The sequence below is a fragment of the Oncorhynchus kisutch genome, linkage group LG18 (assembly GCF_002021735.2).
Source record: "Oncorhynchus kisutch isolate 150728-3 linkage group LG18, Okis_V2, whole genome shotgun sequence".
Lineage (NCBI taxonomy): Eukaryota > Metazoa > Chordata > Actinopteri > Salmoniformes > Salmonidae > Oncorhynchus > Oncorhynchus kisutch.
The window spans coordinates 62,501,714-62,529,473 of NC_034191.2; the positions used below are offsets into that span (position 1 = coordinate 62,501,714).

At 43.3% G+C, this 27,760-nt stretch overlaps 1 protein-coding gene across 5 annotated transcripts in view; it reads right to left on the bottom strand.

Moving 5' to 3' along the window:
* col11a1a (collagen, type XI, alpha 1a) overlaps positions 1-27,760 on the bottom strand; it is an 89,168-nt gene that overhangs the window by 19,627 nt on the left and 41,781 nt on the right. For all 5 annotated transcript variants that reach the window (XM_031796445.1, XM_031796442.1, XM_031796441.1 and 2 more), the window contains 28 exons: positions 27,289-27,342; positions 26,772-26,825; positions 26,386-26,439; positions 26,170-26,223; positions 24,459-24,512; positions 24,314-24,358; positions 23,652-23,705; positions 23,492-23,536; positions 22,586-22,639; positions 17,586-17,630; positions 17,169-17,222; positions 15,907-15,951; positions 15,656-15,709; positions 15,508-15,552; positions 13,890-13,943; positions 13,658-13,765; positions 13,402-13,455; positions 11,960-12,013; positions 11,562-11,606; positions 11,311-11,364; positions 10,896-10,940; positions 10,239-10,292; positions 9,382-9,435; positions 6,628-6,681; positions 6,280-6,387; positions 4,448-4,537; positions 3,105-3,158; positions 725-940 (listed from right to left, as the gene is read on the bottom strand). In XM_031796445.1, the coding sequence (XP_031652305.1) occupies positions 725-940; positions 3,105-3,158; positions 4,448-4,537; positions 6,280-6,387; positions 6,628-6,681; positions 9,382-9,435; positions 10,239-10,292; positions 10,896-10,940; positions 11,311-11,364; positions 11,562-11,606; positions 11,960-12,013; positions 13,402-13,455; positions 13,658-13,765; positions 13,890-13,943; positions 15,508-15,552; positions 15,656-15,709; positions 15,907-15,951; positions 17,169-17,222; positions 17,586-17,630; positions 22,586-22,639; positions 23,492-23,536; positions 23,652-23,705; positions 24,314-24,358; positions 24,459-24,512; positions 26,170-26,223; positions 26,386-26,439; positions 26,772-26,825; positions 27,289-27,342 (1,755 nt within the window). The remainder of the gene's footprint in view (positions 1-724; positions 941-3,104; positions 3,159-4,447; positions 4,538-6,279; positions 6,388-6,627; positions 6,682-9,381; positions 9,436-10,238; positions 10,293-10,895; positions 10,941-11,310; positions 11,365-11,561; positions 11,607-11,959; positions 12,014-13,401; positions 13,456-13,657; positions 13,766-13,889; positions 13,944-15,507; positions 15,553-15,655; positions 15,710-15,906; positions 15,952-17,168; positions 17,223-17,585; positions 17,631-22,585; positions 22,640-23,491; positions 23,537-23,651; positions 23,706-24,313; positions 24,359-24,458; positions 24,513-26,169; positions 26,224-26,385; positions 26,440-26,771; positions 26,826-27,288; positions 27,343-27,760) is intronic.

The window sequence follows — 27,760 nt, forward strand, 5'->3', positions numbered from 1 at the left end:
AACAAACTGTCAGAGAATTGGCAAATGAGTTAATTACCTGCAGTCAAAATCACTAGAGCAAAGATGCAGAAATCAGTCGAAATTTGGATTCAATTTGTGTGTGGGAAGGATACATGCGATTTTAAATACAAGTGATAGATGGTGTTGGAGATTAGTGGACAAGTCCATTTAAAGCTCTACTGTGACATATGTTTGGCAGCTCAATAGATGGGCTGGATCGTAACCTTCTGGGAAGAAATTATAGCTGCAGATAAAACAGAGACAGTTTTTCCCTTTTATATCTCTTCTAATTACATTTAGTTTGATGATTGGTTATGATGATGGATATGCAGCCAGAGACAGAGAGACAGAGAGAGAGAGAGAGAGAGAGAGAGAGAGAGAGAGAGAGAGAGAGAGAGAGAGAGAGAAAGAGTACAGAGAGAGAGAGAGAAAAAGACAGTGAGAGTAGAGATGTATTTACAGTGCAGATGGCCCGTGCATGATTCATGTGAAACCGCTGATGAAGATTGATAAGCGATCTGTTTCACTCAAAACATTTGGCCCAGATTTGGGAGGGAGGGCGAGAGAGAGAGAGTCGATAGAAAAAGTAGAGAGAAAGAGAGAGAGAGAGAGAGAGAGAGAGTTGATAGAAAAAGTAGAGAGAGAGACAGCGGTCCTTGGAGAGGTCCTGGGTCTGGTCTGGTCTGGACTGGGCCAAACCAGATGGGGAGGGTAGGGTACTAACCTTATCACCGTCCTCTCCGGGTGGACCCTGAGGTCCGGCGGGACCAGGCAGACCCACTGGACCTTGGACTCCGTCCCGACCAGCTGGTCCCTGGGGACCTTTCTCACCAGGCCCTCCCTTCTCTCCAGCAGGTCCTGGGGGCCCCTGAGGGCCAGTTCTACCAGATAAACCGATAGGGCCGGCAGGTCCAGCAGCACCTCTCTCACCAGGGGAGCCCTGCGAGAGAAAGGGGTTGAACACACTTTAAAGAGAGAGATCGAGGGAAGAAGCTCATTCAGAGTTCAGAGTTCATGTGGGGGTGAAATTATACATCATATGATTAATTAAATCATTCCATCTACATTACAAAGCAATAATGAATCACAGGATTCTCCATTAGGAATATGTGTCTAAGAACTACACTGTGGTCCACCGTTAATGGGTTCTACTTGGAAAATATAATGTTTTTTTTCTCACAAGTACTATTATCCATTCAGTATAAAATACAAGAGATACAAGAGATACTCCTCGAAAGCAAAAACAACAACATAACCCAGGTTATTTCAGGGGGGGGGGGGGTTCGCTATTAGCCACTTACAGCCATTGCTCTTCTTGTTTTGGAACCATTACCATTAGCTAGCCTCTCCTCTCGGAGCAGAACAGAGCAGCAGGGCTCAGACAGGAGACATTATCAGAGATGAGAAAGGAAGGGAGGGAGGGAGGAAGTGGGCAGGCTTGCAGGCAGTCTTAATCTAGCCCAGAGGAGTGATCTGACTACTGAGTGTGGGACTGACTCCAGAGGTCTTCAGGGCTCTTCTCTTCACATGCTGCCTCTGCCTGGCACATAGAAACCTAATGTTTCTACAGGGAGGTTGGCTGTTGGTGTCGTCTGGAGCTCAGCTAGTGTTAATGGATAGGGTTGTGTCCCAACAACACTAATGACTTGGGGTGTGTCCCTATACCCTTAAATGCCTTGTATTTCTTGTCTCCATTCCTTAGTTTATAATTAAAAGGGGAGAAGTATGGATAGCCTGTGTATCTACTAGATTGTTGATACCTTCAATGTCCTCTCAAATCAGGTTATGAAGGGAAGGAAACAAGGAGAGAGTTGTAGACTGCTGTAGAGAGTTGGGACACATCCTGTGTAGCTCAGCGGTGGCACTACGGTGGCAGGTTGGGAAGGTGAGGGATGTGTTGTAGAGTGTTGGGACACATCCTGTCTGACTGGCTGTGTGTAGCTCAGTGGCGGCAGTGGCAGGTTGGCACGGAGATGAAGGTATTTCAGATAATTGGGACACATCCTATCTGACTGGCTGTCTAGCTCAGCAATGGCAGTCCATGGCAGGCCGGGAGATGTTGTAGAGTGTTAGTACACACCCCATGTGTGTCTGGCAGTGGCAGGTTGTGAGGTCTCCTCTGAATCGTGACACATGGCATGCGGTGGGAATGTCTGTGCGGTCAGACAACGTGATGAGTCAGTATGGAATGGACACGGTAGGCTACCCGCAACACGCTCCCATTCACCTCGCAGGCCGGGAGCCGAGTCGAGCGGATTGGATTGGATTGCAGACGGGCTGGCAGCAAACCACCACAATCTCAATTCTACTTCCCGCATGACCACTCACATGATGAATTTCTAGCTGGTGTGTGGCACTAAGAGATTGCAAAGTCACACAAACACTTGCTTCCAGAAGACGGCTACGCAATGGAATCATCGCAATATAGCAATATGTTATATTGAATTAAGTTCATATTGGTATGCAAATCACATTTTTCTCACAATGCCAAATTCAGACACCTCACATGTCCTGTCTAAACTTTCAGCCCTTTGTCAAGCCATTTAAATAGCAATTACACTTGGACAATACTCATCTAGTGCTCCAGAGGGAGAAATCTGAATATTGACATTTTAGTCCTAAAAGGTTTTGAAGACACTCCAACTTTGAGCCTGTCACCTTAAGCCAACCAAGCACCTATGTCAAGATGTCAAGAGAAAGCAATTACAAAACCAGAATCTCAAAGTTATCATTGGAAATGTGTGGGATCCTGTCGTCTGTTCTTCAAAGGAATCAAACTGCCATCTAGTGGTGGGAGTCATTATTGCAGGATCATATAGAACGCTGCATTATAGAAAAGCCTAGATAGGATCAAGGATCTGCAATGTATCCTGTTGTGCGACAAGCTGAATATTGATCCTAGACTGATCTCTACCTCCGATATAAGAGTGATAAGAACAGCTAAGCTAACGCACTGTGTTGCAGTTCTATCATTGACGTGGTAGGGGGAATATCCCCCTCAATAAACCTGTTATCTGAAGACCCCCTGAAATTTGAACAACATCCCCTTCACAATAACAACAGACAGGCAGGTAGGTGATGGTAGGTGACAGGGAGATACTTACCACGGGGCCAGAGGGACCCTGAGGTCCTTCTCCTCCCTTCAAACCAGCTGGACCCTGGAAGGAAGGTGAAGAAGAGAGATGGATGGTTAGAGAGATGTGTCAAAAGAAACACACAGCCTGAAAGATAGTGTTTGAGGTCCCCATAAGTCCGTCAGTCTGTCAGTCTGCCAGTCAGTCTGCCAGTCAGTCAGTCTGTCAGTCTGCCAGTATTGAATGGCATTACTCCTGTCCCAGACAGAGATTGGAGGGATACTGTGAAGTGACACCTTGGGGAGTCAGTCACCATTGAGTCAGTCACCATTGATCTGAATGGGAGAAAAGGTGGGTATTTATTAAGCCATATTTCCCCCTCAGGCACTTTCCCATCAAAAGCGCAGTGAAACATAACTGCTGAAATAAACATCTGTGTGTGCGTGTATGTGTGTGTACACTCCAGTGTGTGTGTGTGTATGTGTGTGTACACTCCAGTGTGTGTGTGTGTGTGTATGTGTGTGTACACTCCAGTGTCTGTGTGTGTGTATGTGTGTGTACACTCCAGTGTGTGTGTGTGTGTGTATGTGTGTGTACACTCCAGTGTGTGTGTGTGTGTGTAAGTGTGTGTACACTCCAATGTGTGTGTGTGTGTGCATGTATGTGTGTGTACACTCCAGTGTGTGTGTGTGTGTGTGTGTGTGGTGTGTGTGTGTGTGTGTGTGTGTGTGTGTGTGTATGTGTGTGTGTGTGTGTGTGTGTGTGTGTATGTGTGACTGGCTCCCTAACAGCCCTGCAGCACACATGGTGGTATTAGTAATGAGTCTTGGGGTGTTGCTGTGAGAGAGTAAATTACACCACTAGAAAACAATCAGGGGTAGCTGCTTGCCTGCTGAGACTGACCTTGACTTAGTCTGGAACAATGGCCCTATGCCGCCTTTCATTCCCTCAGCCTAATCGCTAACGCTCCCGCTTTAGTAATTCATTTAGTAAATAATGCATACAACAAAACAAATAACTCTCCCACCAAATGTGGTTGCGGAAGAAAACGCTCCCAGTAGCTGGGTGCATCGGCGCCTTTGGGTTGAATCAGGGGTTTTGTAAAGTGACCCAGAGCTACTGGGCAGAGGTTAAAACGGAGTGCTCGGTTGGTGTGAGGCCTATTCAGGGGGATGTGGATCTGTTCATTTGCAACACGTCTCTTTGAGTTTCCCTGCAGTGGTGGCCGGGTGACGCCCCCCTGTAGTGTATAGGCGCTGGTTCATTTGTCAGTGGTGGTGGGCGGAGAGGGGCGTGGTCCGTCATTCTCTGTCAGTGAATACAGAGGGAACCTGTAACGGATAGAGGCGTGTTGCAGCTGATGTGTTTCTTACCGACGCGCCGGGAAGACCTCTCTCTCCTGGGAATCCTCGTAGACCAGCTGGACCGTCTTTACCTGAGGCTCCTTGGGGACCGGGGTCTCCCTACAGACACACAGCAGAGGACAGAGTGAGAAGTATCCAGCTGCACCATGTTATACCCTCAACTTCCCTCTTTGTCATCTCATTTCTACCCTGTTCATTTCACTCCCATGCTATAGCTAATGTTATCCGCCGAAAGAAGAGTCAGGCTCAAACTAAACGTTGTATACTGAAGTTTCCCTTTGACATCAGGATGACAGAAGGACTTTTCTGGATGGCCGTCATTACCGTACTTCAAACGCTGTTTTAAGTCTGTATTTTGAGCTGATGCATTAGTTAGCGCAGCACCTTCCTCTTGTTCTGATAATGAACTACGCTATGCACATCAAAAAGCTCAGATCTCCTGAATAATGGTCGCCCCATTCTGCATCCCTTCAAATGCACAACTGATTCAAATCAATCAGCCGAGAGCTATAATAACGCAGCCCTAGAGGACAACAAGCTGAGGGACAGTAAACATAAACAAAAACAAACGCAGCCAACAGCAGCAGCAGTCGTATCAGGCTGCTGGGCTGTGTCCACGGGTTACAATTATAAGTCCCCTCTGCTATCCCCATGACAGACCATAAATGGGTAGTAGAATGATGGGCAGTGGTCTCGTTTTTTGACTGTTTTTGTATTGTTGGGCTGAAGTTGGTTTATCTGCTAGCTGGGGTAGAGAGAGAGAGAGAGGAGAGAGAGAGAGAGAGAGAGAGGAGAGAGAGAGAGAGAGAGAGAGAGAGAGAGAGAGAGAGAGAGAGGAGAGAAAGAGAGAGAGAGAGAGAGAGAGAGAGAGAGAGAGAGAGAGAGAGAGGAGAGAGAGAGAGAGAGGAGAGAGAGAGAGAGAGAGAGAGAGGAGAGAGAGAGAGAGAGAGAGAGAGAGAGAGGAGAGAGAGAGAGAGAGAGAGGAGAGAAAGAGAGAGAGAGAGAGAGAGAGAGAGAGAGGAGAGAGAGAGAGAGAGAGAGAGAGAGAGAGAGAGGAGAGAGAGAGAGAGAGAGAGAGAGAGAGAGAGAGAGAGAGAGAGAGAGAGAGAGAGAGAGAGAGAGAGAGAGAGAGAGAGAGAGAGAGGAGAGAGAGAGAGAGGTTTAAGAGGATTTGACCTCCTCTGCCAAGCCCTCTGCCTCCCAAGCCCTCCCTCCCTCTGGAGTGTCCCAGCAGTATTACTGATGCGTCGGACTTGGTGGTGCTGGGAAGCTATAGAGCTTGAGTGGCAGGAGGGTTGGAGTTAGCCGATGGAGTTGATTAAACTGTCTCCTTCGGGGGAGGAGGTTAAATGAAAGAAGGAGACAGAGGGGCTGGCTGGGTGGCCTTGGGACTGTCTTGGGGTACATTCCCATTCTAGTGCACTACTCTTTTCTGAAGCCCTGATAAAAAGTAGTTCACAGTACATAGGGAAAAGTGTGCCATTTGGGATGTACCCTGGGAGTTAAGACTCTCTTTTGTATAAGCCCATCCCTCCCCCAATATGACTCCTGTTTAGATCCTTAGTGGACACATTGGGATGCATGGGAATTCAACCCCTCCACAACCCTCTGCTGACTTCGCCAGGTGCTTGACAAAACAGTACTTTCCCATATACATCCTGGACCAAAAAAATGTGTTCAGTGGAGATTCTTCATTGAGCATGTTTTAGTCCAGGGCTAGGCATAATCTGAATCCAGGAAAACATGTTAAATATGTGCTGGTCAGAGCACTAGAGTTAACAACTGTTGGGCTGTCGAGTTATGAGTTTACTCCAGTGAGGTGGGTCTTTAGGGTCGCTTACCTTGGCTCCCTCTTTGCCAGCAGAGCCGGGAAGACCCTGCTCTCCGGGTGGACCTGGGGGTCCAGGGTGGCCTCTCTCACCGATGGGACCGGTCTCTCCTGTGGGACCCTGTTAGGAATTGAAGAAAAAAAACATGTTGTGGGCTTATGGGTAGAGGCATGAGGCAAACTCTGCAAGAGACAAACTCAACCATAACAGATCCTTGGATAATTCAATTATGTCACAGACTACTAAGATACTGTATCACATTTGGGAGTGGATGAGATGAGATGTTTAATGTCTAAGGATGTTTGAACCATAGGATCTCCTAATGTTCTTCGTACATTTACTTCCATGATAGTTCCTTACCTGAGGACCAACGACACCCCCTGGGCCGGGTGGACCTGTTTTTCCTTGGAATCCCTGTGGACACGAAACAACATATAAATCACATTGAAAAGTCTTCCAAACCAACTGGATCTCAATCAATGTAATCACGTCCTCCAATCTTGCTATTGATGTCATCCTTCCACAAATCATGATTTGAGTCGATGGACATAGTGGAGTCAGTGTTGTCAGTATCCCAATCGACAGAGGCACTCTATGGTTGCATTCGACTGGTTCATTACTGTGTGCATGGTACATGAGAACACATGGATTATGGAAATATACAATGATATAGTTTATGTTGTGCTCCATTTGTTTATTGTTTTGTATTTGTTTATTTCCATGTTCTCATGTTTAGGATGTAACTTTAGATGGCCATGTAAATAAATGCTACATGAAGTAGTAGATATTTATCATAGAGATGTATTCCACTTACTTACCACCTCACCACCAAGTGGCAAGATAAAGTATCACATGACCACAAGGTCAAAGGTGATGACCTTTCACCCAGGGATCATTGCTGCAATAACAAGGTTAGGTGGCAGAAGAGAAGAAAAGCACAGACACCAGGAAGCAGCTACACATAATAAACCTAATCCTGGACTAAAAAGCTATTTCAATAGAGATTCTCCATCGAGCATGTTTATTAGTCCAGAACTAGGCTAAATCTGTGTCTAGGAAACCGGCTAAGATAGTATTATTCTCAAGATACAGGACAATACCAATGAGATCACCAACTCCCTGTCACAGTAAGGATTTCATCCGAGTCTCCAAAAAGGAGATGGATCTTAAACTATGATCTCAATAACTGAAGTGGACTTGATGCTAATTGGTCAGACATCAAGCACAGTAATGGAGTCAGGTGTGAAATCCATCAGCTGTCTTTCTCATTCCGATCAGATGATAGACGGTGCGAAAAACTTAATTGATTTCCCTCGAATGAAGCAAGTTCTACATGAATGCATCTGTTGTTGCATTCATGCCTGTGATGCCAACTCCAGACATCACAGACTGACTGAGTGGACACTGTAAAAGCAGATGCAATGACCATAGAGCTACATGAAACAACATACAGACATCAAACATAAAAGGGAGGAAGGGACTCAAGGGAGATACATTGATTACGCCACACAAAAATGCAACAAAGAATCACAGATATCTGAAGCCAGTCATGTCACTTTTAATGTATATTGGAGTAGCTACACTTGTTCTGGGAATGGAAACGTGCTGTAGTCTAGCCAGTGGTATGCTATTGTTAGGATACTTTTTTTGTGCCAAACTTTTTCAGCTGTAGCTCATTCAAAAGTCAAATGTTTGATGACTTCTCATGGACTCATTATCTTGTGGCACAGTGATTCATGATTGGGTATTGTTTGGAAAAGATTCAGACAGCTTTTTTACAACCTGGCCTGAATAAGAGATCTTTATATGCATTGAACGCCTCGTCAGACTCTGCTATGCTGTGTGGATGGATCCGTGCCCACTGCCTAGGGCCTAGAACATTTTATTACTATGATCAATTCTGCTATTGGCCGCTCCCCCAGCCTGTGGTGTAAACATCTTAATGAAGATGCTTATCGATGTCATTTCAAGAGGAGCCAGAGGGGGGAGGGGGGGTCACTTAGGGGGGGAACAAATGGAGAAGAAAACTTGAACGATCGGGGATGCTCCCTGCTCCGTGGAGCTTTTAGCATCTTTTAGTGCCCTGTGAGGATAATCGGATTGAGGGGGGATGAATGCAAAGCTTGCTGAATAAACTCAGTAAAAATGGTGGGATATGCAGAGAGATGAGGCTTAATGCATTATTCCTGCTGGGTTTATCATGTTAGGGTAATTCCTTCCTGTGTTCCATGCTGATATTATCTAATGTTTGTTAAAATACAGATTCAGTCTATTCAACTGTAACTTAGTCCATTTAAGGCCTGGAACACAGATGAGTGATCAGATAGACTGGCTGTCTGGCGGTATTTACCATTTCCCCCCAACGACCTGGGAAGATAGACAGACTAGACCCTCTGGCTGCATTTAGACAGCCTTGTGTCTGAGTGTGTGTCAGGGACTCAGGGGTAGTCTAGTCTCTGAGCTCAGGATGTGTTTCGCTCCATCAGATACAATATGTCTGTCTCTCTCTTCAACATTACATAAAGACATCCTACTGAAGGCGCTGGCCCAGAGAGAGACAGGGAGAGGTACAGAGAGAAAGAGAGAGACAGAGAGACAGAGACAAAGAAAGAGAGAGAGAGGCAGAGACAAAGAGAGGGAGAGAGAAAGAGAGAGAGAGAGAGAGAGAGAGACAGAGAGACAGAGAGACAGAGAGACAGAGAGAGAGACAGAGAGAGAGAGAGAGAGAGAGAGAGAGAGAGAGAGAGAGAGAGAGAGAGAGAGAGAGAGAGAGAGAAAGAGAGAGAGAGACAGGCAGAGAGACAGAGAGACTCTCTCAATCTCTCTCTCACTAAATATATCAGGTAAACCAGAGAAGAAGGCCTGTCTATGTGTCTAAGACAAGAGTGAGCTGTCCAACACCCGGGCTTCTTGGTGCTATAAAAGCATGCAGACTTGAGGAGACAAATCCGTCCAGGTGTGAAAAATTAGACTAGTCGGAGTGTTTCCCACCCCGAGAGAGCAGGGGCAGTCCTATGTTTCCACACCTGGCAGGAATTGTCTGTCCAAGCCGACTGGCCCGGTGTGCCCAGGTGTGTGACAGCTCTAACGAGGGGCGCGGTCAGGAACACTCACCGTCTCTCCTCGCTGACCAGGGTGGCCGGGCAGCCCATCCTTTCCAGGTGGTCCCTAGGAATGACACAGAGAATGTGGACTCTATCAATGACAACTACATGAACGAGGGGCAAACCTTACACACATCTAACGGTAGAGTCTCATAGTAATTGTGGTGGATTGACCAAAAGTAACCTGTTTTATTGTTCAATGACAAATACATAGGAATATATCAGAGTGGAAGTCTTTTTAAACTACAATAAGACACTAGCCGTTCTACAAAGTAATGGCCTGCAAAGAAGAAACAGAACTATCGGCAAAGGTTAAATCAAACTCTAATCAATAGGAGGAAATGAACACTTGTCTTCTGGCAATAGGATGTTGAAAAACAGGGTTCTGCTTCAATAACAGTAACGATTACTACACCCAATCAGTGATACAGCCAAATACATAGCCCACACTATTGCATTCCAAATTGCTTTCCTTTAATTACTGCAGTGGGCTAAATCAGAGTCATACAGAGTGATTCTTGGTAGTCTTAAACAAATCTACTTTGAAGCTAAAGTATACACCTCACACACATGGTTATGTGCTTAAAAAAAACAAGACACATGTACCATGTCAGAGTTGAAATATATTAAATGTTGAGTGTGCATCCCAATATTACACTTTATATACATCACAGAAGACTGAAATATAACAAACCTGTTTGGCATACTGTACAAACATTGGATTTTCTACATTTCATTTTTTTAAATGTTTATTAATTATGAAATTATTTTAAAAAATCGAAAAAACATTCCACGTATGAGGCAGCTTGACTGCAGGAGAGGGTTACCTCAGAAATATGACTATGGTACTGGTGAGAGGATACTTACAGGGGGGCCCTTTGGTCCTGAGAACCCGACGGGGCCCTGGGGTCCTTGAGGTCCCTGGAATAAACAGAGTGGTAATCAGACAATGGAAGAGTGAAGACAGTCTTTGAGTCTCCAAAATGAGACACTCCCATTGTAGTGGGGCAGAAATTCTGCCAGACAACCATAAGTTCTGTTAGCCTCAGAGACGATACACGCTGCCTGATGTGGCTGAGTGGGCATGGCTTGGTGTGCTTTGGTGTGGTCGGGAGTGGCTGGGCATGGCTTGGTGTGGTTGGGTGTGGCTGGTTGGGTGTGGCTGTGTGGCTGGCCGTGAGTGGCGAGAGAGGGACAGATATGTAGATAAATAGAGAGAGAGAGGGATAGAGATATGGAACAACTATAGCAAAACCACGAAAAAAAGGGTACCCAGATTGGCCCTTGCCTCCAACAGTGACCACCTAGCGATCATTAATCAATAAATGCTTCCTTTCCTCCTGTGGTAATCACCACCAGTCCAGGTCAGGGCTCCCACTCTTTACTCCAACCCCACCACTATGTCAGACAGGCAGTCGTTGTTAACTGCTTAACTGCTTCTTACTCCAAGCCATTTCCCATTTCATTATCCATGGGTCAGCCTCATAACCCTCCCCCTCGGAAGCAGTGGCTGATGGGACTTACTCTTTCGCCAGGCGGGCCAGGTGGACCATCATTGCCCGCCGTGCCCTGCAAAACACAACAGACAGAAAATCAGCATCAGATGTTCTACTGCTACAAGACAACACAGTGATCACACATCATGCATAGAGGTATAAGCAGTTACACAGCTACACGTGGATGACCAATGTCATTACCCCTATGGTGTAAGGTCTTTCTATGAGTTGTCAAGTGGGACATGTCTTTGAGACCTCTTTGCTGAGGAATGTGATTGTTTTTCTTGAGTGTGTTGTTTTGTAATCTTGCATATTTACATTATGTGGTATTTGTAATGTGTGTTTTCAGGGAAAGGGACATTGGTCTCAATGGGACTCCCTGCTAAGGTGAAATAAAAGGTGAAATAAAAGGTGAAATAAAAAAAGATGGAGAGGGTAGTTACCTTAGGGCCTGGCTTGCCTGTAGGACCTCTAGCACCCCGACCCCCTCGTGGACCCTATGAGACCGGAGATGACAGACACACAGCTCAGAACACAGACTGATCCAAGATCAGGTAAGACTACACAGTCCAGTCCAGTACCGCAGTCTCATACGTGTGGCAACAATTAAGACACACAAATACAAATGTATTCATTCATGAACTAAATAAATCATTGATTCGTTCTTAACGTGGTAAAATGGAGGAGAACATACCGTTGGACCTCTTTGCCCCCTTGGACCGGGTTTGCCCGCCACGCCCTTTTGAAGAACAGAGAAGAAGACATTTATTTCAACAGAAACCAACTCAAGGTCAATCCTTCCTAAACTTCCTCAGTAAGTTGTTTTCAAAGTTACTCTCCAGGTCTGTGTAAAAAAAACTCTAGGTGAACATAACATTCTATTCAAGGCTGCGAAGGGAATGGGAATCACTGAGAACAAACAATAGTTTCAGCATCTTTTTGTTCTCTTCCACATTGATTCTTGGAGGTTGTATTTCATGCAAACTCATCACGCAAATGCTTTTGTAATGGGAATCAATGTCCTTTGTGTAGTGTTATGATGCAGTGTGTGTGCGTTCCATACAGAAACAGAGACGGGACTATTTATCTTACCCTGGCTCCTTTCTCTCCGTTGGCCCCTGGGAAGCCCGGGAAGCCGCTGGAACCCTGCGGATCAACAAGGCAGGAAGGAGAGGAATCAGGATATCCATGTTAATAAGTAATGGTTTGAGAAGGTTTTGCTTTCGCTTGTTGTTGTTGACTGTCAACCTCTATTATGTCGTGAGAGACAGAGAGCTGCATCAGACACTGACTCTGTACCCAGCACCGTGCCGTGGGGAAACAGACGACACAGAGGAGAGACTACTCCTCAGCTCAACAATCACAAGCTCATCGCTCTCAGAATTATACTCTAAAAACACGGCGCATATGGAGAACGGGAAATATTATACGACACTGTGACAAGACACACGCATGCATGCACACACACACACACACACACTTCCTTTGTCTGTGAAGACTTCAAAAATCATGATGGCTTTGTAAAGATCCTTTGAGAAAACATCTAATTTAACAGATCAGATGAGGGGGAACATGGAACAACAACAAAAGAAAACCAATGACCTGGGTAGACAACAAGTTAAATAAACCAGACAATCACTAAACGTGACGACAGTCTGGTTTCTAATCATGGCATTTTGTTGTGTATGTGGGATTCAACATCATCTTACCCTTGTACTTCAGTCCTGGTATTCGTAAAAGTATTCAAACATGACATCAACACAATGGTTTACTCTCCCATTTCAAAGCTGCAGCTACACTGTTTTCTAGGCCCCGTTTCACAGAGTCATGATGCGATGTGAAGCTCAACATAATGCAATAGAAAGGGGCCAAACGTTCAGAGTTTGACGGACTACCAACCTCTCACCATATAACTGCCATATCTCTAAACTCAGTGGCCGTGCTTTCAGACGCCCATGGCATCGATTCAACAGTTCACTTTATAAAAATAATACTTTTGGCAGCTCTCAGGCATAAATTAGCCCTACAGTCTATTAGATACCATCTCACAGAAAGCCACATAATCTTCCAGCATAATGTTAGTAATCTTTTAATCCATATTACGGTGGATTACTGAACAGCAGATTGCTGGATGTGATGGGTAAGGAATTAGAAGAAGGACATGTATTCCCAGTTGTACATAACTGTAAGTCTCAGGGTTACAAGAGGGACATTGCCCATCTTCTAGGTCTCTGAGGACACAACGTGGCTTCTTAGTGTCTGTTTCTAATATGAATCCTGTGTGAAAGCAGTATCTACAGTACCTCCATCTTGGATCATCATTACCTATTGAAAGACAGATCTGTCAATGAGCCAACTCTGGTAAAAATGTCCCTGGATGTTGTTTAGTAAACAGCCATGTCTGCTTAACATCAGGTTACTCCTTCCTAACCGTGTGGTGGGTCATGTGCCGGATACTGGTGGATGTTGTTCATTTAAGTTGTCCCCACACAGAGAAGTCCTCACAGGCATCACCGTGGTGATTGTTTACGTACCTTTGGACCTTGTCTTCCTGGGTAGCCGGGTAATCCTGGAACACCCAGTTTTCCCTGAAGACAACAGAAAAGTCTCGATGAATGAGCACAATGTATTGGTACACAGTTGTACTAGCTCAAAATGAATTCAAGTATTTCCACAGGCTTCAGGGATATGCTACTAACAACAGATTCACATTACAGTCTAAAGAGGGATATGCTGTTAATAACAGCTTGACCTTACAAGACAAAGAGAAGGTGTGAATGAAGATGTTACCTTCTCTCCAGCAGCACCCATGGGGCCAGACTCTCCGTTGGGCCCTGCTCGGCCCTTGGGGCCCTCAGGTCCGTCCTCCCCGCGGGGCCCAAGCACACCGAGCTCACCCTGAACAAACCCAACAGACACCAGGTAAGGTATTGTACCATCACTGTGGTCTATGGTGTATAGCGTACCATACACATACAATTATGGGTGAATCAGTATCTACGCACATGAGTCGTCAACTCACCCTGTCACCTTTGAGACCCATGTCTCCCTTGAACCCAGGGAAACCGTCCTCACCCTAAAATAAGAGAGACAAATATGAACAGGGTTACTTGGGTTAAGTTGATTTAAATGGATACGGCCTATATCTTTCCATAGGCTATAAAATAGAGAACCTCATCTGCTTCACATGTGCAGCCTCTCTGTATGCAGAGCAGACTACTGCCATCTGGTGGCCAAAGAGGAGAATCTTACTGCATGTGCATTGTTTCAAGTTTCAGATTCAGGTTTTAATGTCAAATGCACAAGCATAGCTCTAACCCCAACAATGTAGTCATCAATAACAATGTAATACAAAGAAATAACAAGGTAGAACAAAGACAAAAATAAGAAATACGAAGAACACAATCAAGTAAGTAGGCATACTACAGGGTCAGGGTAATTGGAGCGCAAGGAACACTTCTATTTTATTATAATGGTCCTATAGGGAGCTAATGCATTACAAAAACATTGTGGACGAGCAAACACACAGTAGAAATATCTATCACTCACATATGTAAGTGGAGAATATATGATGCTGCAAAATGCATGCTGTTGAAGTATAGTGTAGGCTACTTCAGGCAATGTCTGGCTGCTGTACAATGTACACTTGTTAACTCCCTGCACACGCTGTAAAAGTTTCGCCCTGGATCAAATTCTTATTGTATCAATTCATGGCAGCCATGAAATAGTTAACAAGAGAATAAGAAAAGCTTTCTCAGTCTCTCTCATCTTTCACTCTGTGTTCTCTGTCTCTCACTGTCTATATTTCTCTGTAGCTCCCTGAGACCCTGTGTGCAGTCTGTCACTTGTCTGTGTCTTTTCTCATCCTAATACATAATGCAGTGTGTGTGTGTGTGTGTGTGTGTGTGTGTGTGTGTGTGTGTGTGTGTGTGTGTGTGTGTGTGTGTGTGTGTGTGTGTGTGTGTGTGTGTGTGTGTGTGTGTGTGCATGTGTGTGTCTACCCTGCACCCAGAGCAGTGAAACCATGCACGTTTCACGACAAGCCCTCACCTCTTGGATGGGGGGGCATTCATTTTCTATTCAGAACAAACAATACCTTCCTTCCTCAAGGTTTTGGGATTACATTAAACCCTAACTTTAACATAAATTAACATAAAACTTAAACATAAATTATTCAGTAATGACACTGACATCCATGGTGTTACTGATGTAAAAACAACATTAATATTAGATCTGTGTCATGCTCTTGGTCTTGAATTAGTATAATATAGATTGGGGTAGTGTGGACATTTTGGACCCCATAAGGACTTTGTGACTGAACATTGTGACAGAACGTTGAGTTTAACTCATTGGACGGATGGGAAGTCCTAGTTATCACAACATGGACTTCTTTGGGGCGGCAGGTAGCCTAGTGGTTAGAGCGTTGGACTAGTATCAGCAAAGGGGCAAGATGGAATCCCTGAGCTGACAAGGTAAAAATGTGTTGTTCTTCCCCTGAACAAGGCAGTTAACCCACTGTTCCTAGGCTGTCATCGAAAATATGAATTTGTTCTTGCCTAGTTAAATAAAGGTTAAAAAAAGAATTACACACAATGGCAGCACGATATGAAGCATCAAATGATGATTAGGAGAAGCTTTACCTTCTCTCCCTTTCCACCCTTCAGTCCACGAACACCATCAGCACCCTAGTAGACAGACAGGAAACAGACCACAGTTATCAACCCAACACAAACTGTACCACCATGAGGAAGTTTCTGAACGTCACCTTGGTGAGCTCCACCACCATACCTTGACACCACGAGGACCAGGATAACCAATAGGACCTTGGGGACCTGACTGGCCCTGGAGGAGGACAAAGACAGAGAGAACAATGTATCCATTAGTCTCTCAACACGAGACATGGCGTAAACTATTTCTACTACTCTTTTTTTCCGTTTCATATTCAAAAAAGAACATATCAATCAATCAGCTAATCGAACGACCGATCAATCAGTCAATCAACCATATGCTACTAAAATGTAAATGTTAATTGTACTTACTAAAGCTCCCTTCTCACCAGGTGGGCCCTCTTTACCAGGATGACCCTGTAAGAGAAGAACGAACACAAATGACTTAGATACAGTACTTCAATCTCGTATGGATGCGCCCTCTAAGTTGGTAGCTCTCACTCAAGCAATGAACACCAGAGTTTGATTTCATGCAACACACACAAAAAAAGTTCTAGTTTGATTCTATGGAATAGCTCGGTGCATCAGAAAGTTCTAGAAGGCCTCAGTGTTAGTGTACGACAGCGGCCTGCCTGTCTGGTCGTGGCGGTTGTGTAAGCTTTAACAGAGATTAGGTCTAGGCTCAGTCTTACTGTCTGACCTGACTGACTGTTTACTTTACACCAGTCAGACCTTTTTACTCGCACACCTGGCACTAATTAAACACGTGGGAGTGCAGGAGGCTGTAAATCGGTCGGCTTCAGGCTGCCTCCCTCTCAGCTTCCCAGCCTCTCCCTGATACACACTGCTGCAGATAGAGCCAGGCTAACAGACCACTGAGGGAGAGGGAGATACTAGTACAGGCCGTAAAATGCATTCTGACTTGACTCAGGGATTTTTTTTGGTGTGTGAGGGGCGAACCAGGTGTATTATCTGGTGTTATTCTCCATTTATTCCATGTTTTTATTTATTTATGTGGAAGCTGCAGCCCTCTCTAATGTTCAAGTCAATAGAATATATCATATCACATGAAGTTGGGAGAGAGCAACAGACAGGATAATTGGTCAGTGTTGTGGCTTAACGGATGGTAGTTGTCGTGGAAGGGAGAGATGTTTGGGTCACGCTACATTTTGCTTCACTTCCTCATTTTGTGTGACAGCACATGAGATCGTTCAACCAATCTATTTTGCTAGCAAACTAATTATCGCGGTCATCATAAATCTCCCTTTAATGACTAAGTGTAAGTCGCTCTGGATAAGAGCATCTGCTGAATAACTCAAATGTCAATGTAAATGTACAAAGTCCCTGGGGCAAGCTAATCCTACTGTATATACTACAGTGTGTGGTATGTATGTCTTCCTCTACTGTATACGGATATGTAGTGGTACTTGTGGGCTGCAAACGATGGCAGTCAACATTTCATTCCACCATCACAATATAAATCTCGACGTGTTATACTGCTTCTCAACGGTGGGTTTCCCATCACAGGTACTTGTGGCTTGTCTGAGGGCAATGGATGAGCGAATAGTCTGACAGGAGGGAAGGAGTGTGAGACTCAGCGAGAGGTGTAAACAGAATGACAGAATAGCACGTACAGGAGGTCCATCTGACCCGGGTAAACCAGCCAACCCCGACCTGCCCTGAGGTCCCTGTAAACAGAGACAGAAGGAGAGAAAAACACAGCATGGGTCAAAGGTCAAAACAACACTTTAACGACCTCCGGGACATAGTCAGTTCACCTCTGAGAAACACAACACGCATCTGAAAATAATTTGGATCTGTAACAGATCCGCTACTAGGTGCAATCTTTGATGTTTTGTGTAGACACTTGTATAAAGGGGCTTATATTCAGTGCATTGAAAACCCTTCAGTGCAGGACTATGGTAAATAAGCACACAACGTTTACATCCAACAGATCACACACTTTTAGACTTTGTGTGACCCTGTATGACCCATGGCCCTTTCAGGTCAATTCTGTTGACAGAGGAGTGAAGAGCAGCGCTTCAACTTACTTTTTCACCAGGCGGTCCGATGGGACCTTGAGGACCAGGAAGACCCTGCAGGACAGAAGCAGACCGACAGTTTCAGAATTTGTTGCCATAGCAGCGACACTCACACACACACACACACACACACACACACACACACACACACACACACACACACACACACACACACACACACACACACACACACACACACACACACACACACACAGGCTAGCTGGGGTCATGGAGGGGGATTGGGGACTCAGCAGAAAGTGCTAACGGACATGCAAGGGCAAGAATGGTGAGACTGTATTCATTCTTGAGCGTGTGCGTGCATGTGTGTGTGTGTATTTGTGCCCACGTGAGTGTGAATGTGTGTGTGTGTGTGTGTTTGTGTGTGGCAGAGAGAGTAATCTGAGGCTGTGCTGCAGCTCGGGGAGCTTGCTCCTACAGGTGTGTCTCTCTCTGCAGGCATTCCACAGACATGAATGAGATGCTTTCACAGCTTCCCTCAACCCCCCCCCCAAGAAAACCCAGGAAAATATTCCAAGAAAATCTCTCTGTGTGTGCTCTCTTTACCTCCAGGGAGAGAGAGGGGGAGAGGAAGTGGGGATGGGTAGAGGAAGGGAGGAGGGGAGGGGGGAAGCAGAAGAGGATAGAGGCAGAATTCAACTAATCCCAAAATGTGATGTAAATAATCATCAGAGAGCAGTATATTTCCGTAAGCTCCTGATATAATACCCCATTAAAGTGAGAATATTATCTAACAAAAAAATAAAAAAATTAAAAACATTTGTACATGTATGTTTATATGCATATATTTGGTCTGTGAAGACCGTGATATTGTCTTTTAATGTCTGTGACACTATTGTCTGTAATGTCTGTGACACTATTGTATGTATGGTCTGTGATGTCTGTGATATTGAATGTGACAATGTCTGTGTTACTGTCTAGGATGTCTGTCATGTCTGGGATTCTATCATGTCTGTAATGTCGGTCATGTCTGGGATACTATGATGTCTGTAATGTCTGTCATATCTGGGATATATTCATGTCTGTAATGTCTGTAATGTCTGGGATACTATCATGTCTGTAATGTCTGTAATATCTGGGATACTATCGTGTCTGTAATGTCTGTCATGTCTGGGATACTATCATGTCTGTAATGTATGTCATGTCTGGGATACTATCATGTCTGTAATGTCTGTCATGTCTGGGATACTATCATGTCTGTAATGTCTGGGATATTATCATGTCTGTAATGTCTGGGATATAATCATGTCTGTAATGTCTGTCATGTCTGGGATATTATCATGTCTGTAATGTCTGGGATATTATCATGTCTATAATGTCTGGGATATTATCATGTCTGTAATGTCTGGGATATAATCATGCCTGTAATGTCTGTCATGTCTGGGATATTATCATGTCTGTCATGTCTGGGATATTATCATGTCTGTCATGTCTGGGATATTATCATGTCTGTCATGCCTGGGATATAATCATGTCTGTAATGTCTGTCATGTCTGGGATATTATCATGTCTGTAATGTCTGGGATATTATCATGTCTGTAATGTCTGGGATATTATCATGTCTGTAATGTCTGTCATGTCTGGGATATTATCATGTCTGTAATGTCTGGGATATAATGATGTCTGTAATGTCTGGGATATTATCATGTCTGTAATGTCTGGGATATTATCATGTCTGTAATGTCTGGGATATAATCATGTCTGTAATGTCTGTAATGTCTGGGATACTATCATGTCTGTAATGTCTGTAATGTCTGGGATACTATCACGTCTGTAATGTCTGGGATACTATCACATCTGTAATGTCTGTAATGTCTGTAATATATGGGATACTATCATGTCTGTAGTGTCTGTAATGTCTGGGATACTATCACATCTGTAATGTCTGTAATGTCTGTAATATATGGGATACTATCACATCTGTAATGTCTGTAATGTCTGTAATATATGGGATACTATCATGTCTGTAATGTCTGTAATGTCTGGGATACTATCACGTCTGTAATGTCTGGGATACTATCATGTCTGTAATGTCTGTAATGTCTGGGATACTATCACATCTGTAATGTCTGTAATGTCTGTAATATATGGGATACTATCATGTCTGTAATGTCTGTAATATATGGGATACTATCATGTCTGTAATGTCTGGGATACTATCACGTCTGTAATGTCTGTAATGTCTGGGATACTATCATGTCTGTAATGTCTGTAATGTCTGGGATACTATCACGTCTGTAATGTCTGGGATACTATCATGTCTGTAATGTCTGTAATGTCTGGGATACTATCACATCTGTAATGTCTGTAATGTCTGTAATATATGGGATACTATCATGTCTGTAATGTCTGTAATATATGGGATACTATCATGTCTGTAATGTCTGGGATACTATCACGTCTGTAATGTCTGTAATGTCTGGGATACTATCATGTCTGCAATGTCTGTAATGTCTGGGATACTATCACATCTGTAATGTCTGGGATACTATCATGTCTGTAATGTCTGTAATGTCTGGGATACTATCACGTCTGTAATGTCTGTAATGTCTGTAATATATGGGATACTATCATGCCTGTAATATATGGGATACTATCATGCCTGTAATATATGGGATACTATCATGCCTGTAATATATGGGATACTATCTTGCCTGTAATATATGGGATACTATCATGCCTGTAATATATGGGATACTATCATGCCTGTAATATATGGGATACTATCATGCCTGTAATATATGGGATATTATCATGCCTGTAATATATGGGATACTATCATGCCTGTAATATATGGGATACTATCATGCCTGTAATATATGGGATACTATCATGCCTGTAATATATGGGATACTATCATGCCTGTAATATATGGGATACTATCATGCCTGTAATATATGGGATACTATCATGCCTGTAATATATGGGATACTATCATGCCTGTAATATATGGGATACTATCATGCCTGTAATATATGGGATACTATCATGCCTGTAATATATGGGATACTATCATGCCTGTAATATATGGGATACTATCATGCCTGTAATATATGGGATACTATCATGCCTGTAATATATGGGATATTATCATGTCTGTAATGTCTGTAATATCTGGGATACTATCATGCCTGTAATGTCTGGGATATTATCATGTCTGTAATGTCTGTAATATATGGGATACTATCATGCCTGTAATATATGGGATACTATCATGTCTGTAATGTCTGTAATATATGGGATACTATCATGCCTGTAATATATGGGATACTATCATGCCTGTAATATCTGGGATATTATCATGTCTGTAATGTCTGTAATATCTGGGATACTATCATGCCTGTAATGTCTGGGATATTATCATGTCTGTAATGTCTGTAATATCTGGGATACTATCATGCCTGTAATGTCTGGGATATTATCATGTCTGTAATGTCTGTAATATCTGGGATACTATCATGCCTGTAATATCTGGGATACTATCATGTCTGTAATGTCTGTAATGTCTGTAATAGCTGGGATATTATCATGTCTGTAATGTCTGTAATATCTGGGATACTATCATGTCTGTAATGTCTGTAATGTCTGGGATATTATCATGTCTGTAATGTATGTAATGTCTGTAATGTCTGTAATATCTGGGATACTATCATGTCTGTAATGTCTGTAATGTCTGGGATACTATCATGTCTGTAATGTCTGTAATGTCTGGGATACTATCATGTCTGTAATGTCTGGGATACTATCATGTCTATAATGTCTGGGATATTATCACATCTGTAATGTCTGTAATGTCTGTAATGTCTGGGATACTATCATGCCTGTAATATCTGGGATACTATCATGTCTGTAATGTCTGTAATATCTGGGATATTATCATGTCTGTAATGTCTGTAATATCTGGGATACTATCATGTCTGTAATGTCTGTAATGTCTGGGATATTATCATGTCTGTAATGTATGTAATGTCTGTAATGTCTGTAATATCTGGGATACTATCATGTCTGTAATGTCTGTAATGTCTGGGATACTATCATGTCTGTAATGTCTGTAATGTCTGGGATACTATCATGTCTGTAATGTCTGGGATACTATCATGTCTATAATGTCTGGGATATTATCACATCTGTAATGTCTGTAATGTCTGTAATGTCTGGGATACTATCATGTCTATAATGTCTGGGATATTATCATGTCTGTAATGTCTGTAATGTCTGGGATACTATCACATCTGTAATGTCTGGGATATCTGTAATGTCTGTAATGTCTGTAATGTCTGGGATACTATCATGTCTGTAATGTATGGGATACTATCATGTCTGTAATGTCTGTAATGTCTGTAATGTCTGTAATGTCTGGGATACTATCATGTCTGTAATGTCTGTAATGTCTGTAATGTCTGTAATGTCTGGGATACTATCATGTCTGTAATGTCTGGGATACTATCATGTCTGTAATGTCTGGGATATTATCATGTCTGTAATGTCTGTAATGTCTGGGATACTATCACATCTGTAATGTCTGTAATGTCTGTAATGTCTGGGATATTATCATGTCTGTAATGTCTGTAATGTCTGGGATATTATCATGTCTGTAATGTCTGTAATGTCTGGGATATTATCATGTCTGTAATGTCTGTAATGTCTGGGATATTATCATGTCTGTAATGTCTGTAATGTCTGGGATATTATCATGTCTGTAATGTCTGTAATGTCTGGGATATTATCATGTCTGTAATGTCTGTAATGTCTGGGATATTATCATGTCTGTAATGTCTGTAATGTCTGGGATATTATCATGTCTGTAATGTCTGTAATGTCTGGGATATTATCATGTCTGTAATGTCTGTAATGTCTGGGATATTATCATGTCTGTAATGTCTGTAATGTCTGGGATATTATCATGTCTGTAATGTCTGTAATATTATCATGTCTGTAATGTCTGTAATGTCTGTAATGTATGTAATGTCTGTAATATCTGGGATACTCACTTGTGTCCCTGGGATCCCCTGCTGACCCGGAGGTCCTGGCTCTCCTTGAGGTCCCTAAACAAAGACAGACAGATACGATCTAACATGACAATGAGCTAAGAGCAGAGCAGGGCACAGCAGTCCTTGTGTGAAGGAACCGGTGCCCCCGCACATTGACTCTGTATCTGTACACCTTGTATATGGCCTCGCCATATACTGTTATTTTACTGCTGCTCTTAAATGATTTGTTACTTTTATTTTTATTTCTTGCTTCTACATTTTTTATTTAACACTTAAGGTCTACACCTGTTGTATTCGGTGCGTGTGACACAAAAACTATTTGATTTGAAGTATATTTGTATATTTTACTAAGAAGATGGAGACGTTTGAGGAGATATTTGAGGGTCTACTCTCAATACGTTTGGGACCGAAGAAAAATCAATCAATCAAATAGATTTATAAAGCCCGGTTTACATCAGCCGAAGCCACAAAGTGCATCTGGTTTAAATAGTAGAGACATAGTTGAACTGTTGTATACACTGAAGAAACTGATATTTCTGGACCAAACAAACAACTAACGTGCAGTCGGTTGCTACTCTGAACTGTAGGATTGCTGTAGCATTAGCCATTAGAAGGTTAGCTTGCAAAACTGACCTAGATCAGTGCTTAGGGGCAATATCACCCTACTCCGATGTGCCTCAGGGAGAGGCCCTATCGGGCAGTCATTTGGAAAGTTAAAATAGCGTTAGAACCTAGCCCAAACAACCTATCTAAACACTGACACACTGTAGTAGACTACACTCCTCTCTGGTGACAAATAACGTATTGGTCAGGCTTATACAAACACTATATAACCCACTTCTGGTTCCATCAGAGTGGGTGTTTTAGTTTAGCATCTGTGTGAGATAACGTTATGAGTGTTCATACCATGTTTCCTTTGGGACCGTGTGGCCCATCCACTCCAGCTACACCCTGTGGGAACACAAACATTCAGATGAGTAGGAACTTCTTATTCAGTGTTGTGATATATAGGAGGTACCACAGTGACACCTCTATCATAGGAAAGTATGTGTTAAGTACTACTTACAGGCTGTCCAGTGGGACCGGGTGGACCGCGGGGCCCAAGCAGACCTCTAGGACCCTAGAGACAGAGAGAGAGAGAGAGAGAGAGAGAGAGAGAGAGAGAGAGAGAGAGAGAGAGAGAGAGAGAGAAAATAAAATAAAAGAGTTTCAGGATCACACAAAGATGGTGAATAAATGAAAATAGTTCACTCAAGCCATTTACCCTTGTAAAAAAGATTCAATGTTCCTGTCTGGGGGCATTCCCTCTTTCACCTGAGCCTGCTTTCCCCCATGAGCTCACAGTTCCTTCATGATACTGTATCTGGAATGCTCCAGTGAGATAGAGTCCCGCTGCCTATGGTCGACCTATTGTCCCTTCTCCACTTGCCTCACTAGTTCCACCCCGCCTAGACCAGACAACATTTGCGTTTGAGACGTCTCAGTCTGGGGCACCCAATAAGTAGACCAGAGCCCCCCCCCCCCCCCCCCCATTAAGAAACACTGCACCCTAACGGACTAATATGATTCATACATGAAATAACTGATACAGAAGTAGTCGAGTTGTCAACCAGAGGAGATAGTAGGTCATAACAGGGTGGTTGAATACTTGTATTACTCCAATACTGTTGTTACACTGTAGGGTCCTATTTATCAAACCTAATAGCAATTCAGTGGACGCTTTCTTACACTCTCTCCAGCCAATCCCCTTGGCCCGATCTCTCCATCCTCGCCCTGCACAGAGAGGAAAAACAGTTAGTTTACATAGTAAGGACGGAGGGATGTAAATGAAGAAGAGGATTGGGAGGATGATGAAGGGGGAGAGGATACTCACTCTCTGTCCATCCTCTCCAGGGGCTCCAGGTGGTCCCAGTGGTCCTGTCTCCCCCTATGGGAGAGAGGGGGGTATAGAGGGGGAGAAAAGAGAGAGAGAGAGAGAGAGAGAGAGAGAGAGAGAGAGAGAGAGAGCGATGTGTGCTATTACTATTATAATGGAGGATTGGGCCAGGCCAGCTGTAGACTTGAAGCGGTTCGCAACCTCTTATTTACTTCAGACTGGCTGGCTGTGCTGGCTGGCTGGCTGGCTGACTGGCTGACTGACTCTGTTGTTACCTTGATGTTACCCAGGCCAGGATTAGGAACCGCACGCCCAGGCTGGAAATATCTGAGGCCTCCTAATATCTATCTTCGTCTCTGTCCCTTCTCTCTGTTTCTCTACCTCTCTGCAGCCCAAGCTCCTATTTAGCCTGGTGGGGGACTTGTGTGGCTTGCCTCTTCTAAGTGCCCTTCAAGCAGACAGTACAGAACAGGACTGGCACTGGGAGTTCTGTATATGCACGTGTATCATTGTAGCATGACCGAGATCTTCAACATGCTGCCTGGCTATGTGTCTGGTGAGTAACTCTATGGTAGAGATCGATATAAGAGGATCAATGTGTCCAAGCTATTGGTCCGACTAAATAATGCTAACTTTATTTAGTGATTTTTAAATGACCACTTCAAAGCCATTCAGATTAGCTCTACAATAATACAATAAATATATATCATTCAGCATTTCATTTCCTGAATGAAGGACTTAGCTGATTGTACAATATCGCACACACAAAAACTCAAGACAGATTATTCAGTAGTAACACCCACAAGCTAACGTCGCCAAAAAGGTCAAAGACGTTTTATAACTTCCAAAAAACCCTGGTATTTCCAAAATCCCCTGTTCAGAGTCTAATAGCGTTGGCATTTTGTTTTAAGCCAATTTGGTTTTATCAAATAGGGCAACAGTGTTTTTACCCATAAGCCTATAAACGTCCAAGGCCATTTGTTTCTCAGACCAACACTAGTCTATTGTTCAATGATAGTCAACCAGTATGTATCCCCTTGATCACCTGCTGTACTAAATCTCACTGTAATTTACCTCAGATCCTCTGGAATGAGTGATAATACTAGAGGGTATACTAGATATAATAATACTAGAATATATAATACTAGAATACTATGGGTAAAAGACCCGTGTTTTTGGAACATACTGAGTTGTTGGCCATACCACGACCCATATTCTCTCTCTTTCACTATTTGTTTGAGCGGGTGGACGGGTTGAAGAGCGAAGGTGACTTCAAATCAGACCCTCAATCGAAGTGAACCAGTATAGGTACTGAAAGTCATGTTTTGTAGAGGGAGAGAATAGGGAGATCCTGATCATTTGATGTCTGCTTCATGGGTCATTTCCCTGAGATAGTATGCAGGCTCTCAACTGCCTAAGGTACAGATGTAGGATCTTCATTTAAAGCCAGTTTGCTACAGCAGGAAAATAATCCTGCAGCAAAAATACATTTTCATTGTTATGTGGATTATAATCCATGGACATTTTTGTAGGGGGTGATACATTTTTTCGGAAAATGTCAAACTTCAAAAGCCTTTTTAAACCTCAAATGCAGTTTTAGTTGTCCTGTACCAGGGTGATCAAATCAAGATCCTACATCTGTATTCCCATTAAGGAAGAGGTGAACATGCAGGAGCTTGTGACTTTGTGGTGACGTTACTATACTCACCCTGTGTCCCTTCTCACCAGGCAGACCGGGAAGGCCATCAAAACCTCTGTCACCCTATGGAGAAACAATGTGACAATGACCACCGAGTCCAAAGACGACACAGACATCATCCTGCACAGGTTTATAACACAGTATTGTGATCAAAACAGAGCAGTCACACTTGACAGAGACAAGTGACTAAGGAAAAGTGACTAGTAGACAGAGGTCCTCGTGTACCTTAGAGCCTGACTCTCCAGGCATTCCTCGGGCCCCATCGGCTCCGCCACGACCCTACAAGAGAGAGAGAGAGAGAGAGAGAGAGAGAGAAAGAGAAATGCTGAACATGGTAGCATCAAAACCAATCAGGCCATGACATCTACCTGGGAATACAGCTACAGACAATTATGTGTCCACTGCCAGATTGTCTTTTTTGGTCATTTTAACTGGATTTTAGCACATATCAGACATCTGTTTTTGATTCATTAGGATAAACCTCTCAGATCTCACACGGCACACACACACACACACACACACACACACACACACACACACACACACACACACACACACACACACACACACACACACACAAGCGCTAGATGAGGGTCACTCAGTTCACTTACCCTCTTGCCAGATTTGCCTATTTGTCCTGCAGACCCTTGGACTCCCCTGGGGCCCTGTGAATAACAAGTGATGTAGTGAGGTATTGGTAAATGTAGAGAGGTACTGGTAAATGTAGAGAGGTACTGGTAACTGTAGTGAGGTACAGGTAAATGTAGAGAGGTACTGGTAACTGTAGTGAGGTACTGGTAAATGTAGTGAGGTACTGGTAACTGTAGTGAGGTATTGGTAAATGTAGAGAGGTACTGGTAACTGTAGTGAGGTATTGGTAAATGTAGAGAGGTACTGGTAACTGTAGTGAGGTACTGGTAACTGTAGTGAGGTATTGGTAACTGTAGTGAGGTAATGGTAACTGTAGTGAGGTTTGGGTAACTGTAGTGAGGTTTGGGTAGCTGTAGTGAGGTATGGGTAACTGTAGTGAGGTATGGGTAACTGTAGTGAGGTATGGGTAGCTGTAGTGAGGTATGTGTAACTGTAGTGAGGTATGGGTAGTCTACAGGTATATGTTTAACCTCTCACCTGAGGACCAGGATCTCCACTATCACCTTTAAGTCCAGCAGAACCAGGAACACCCTGAGATAGAGATGGACCAGTGAGAAACACGGACACAAACCTTAAGTCAGTCTTATGGCTTGATCATAACTCCACACAGCCAGTAAGGTGAATATGCATTTCACACAAAGAAACAGCAGATGGCGACATTTAGCTGTTAGTTGATGCCTCTTTTGTTGTTTGAACAGATTCATTGACATGTATTGAAGAAAAAAGGAAAAGTTTATCAAAACAATGTTACAAAACCATTGTATAGAATTATATTCCAGGCAAAGTAATAACTCTTCATCTTCATCTGTTTTTAAAAGGATTTAGATAGGATGACTAAATGTCTTTAATCAGGTTTCATCTTGAACATCTCCATGTGTCAGCTATCTAGTCAGCACCAAACATGTATTATTCAACAGAGATGAATGTGTATGACAATATATATATATAT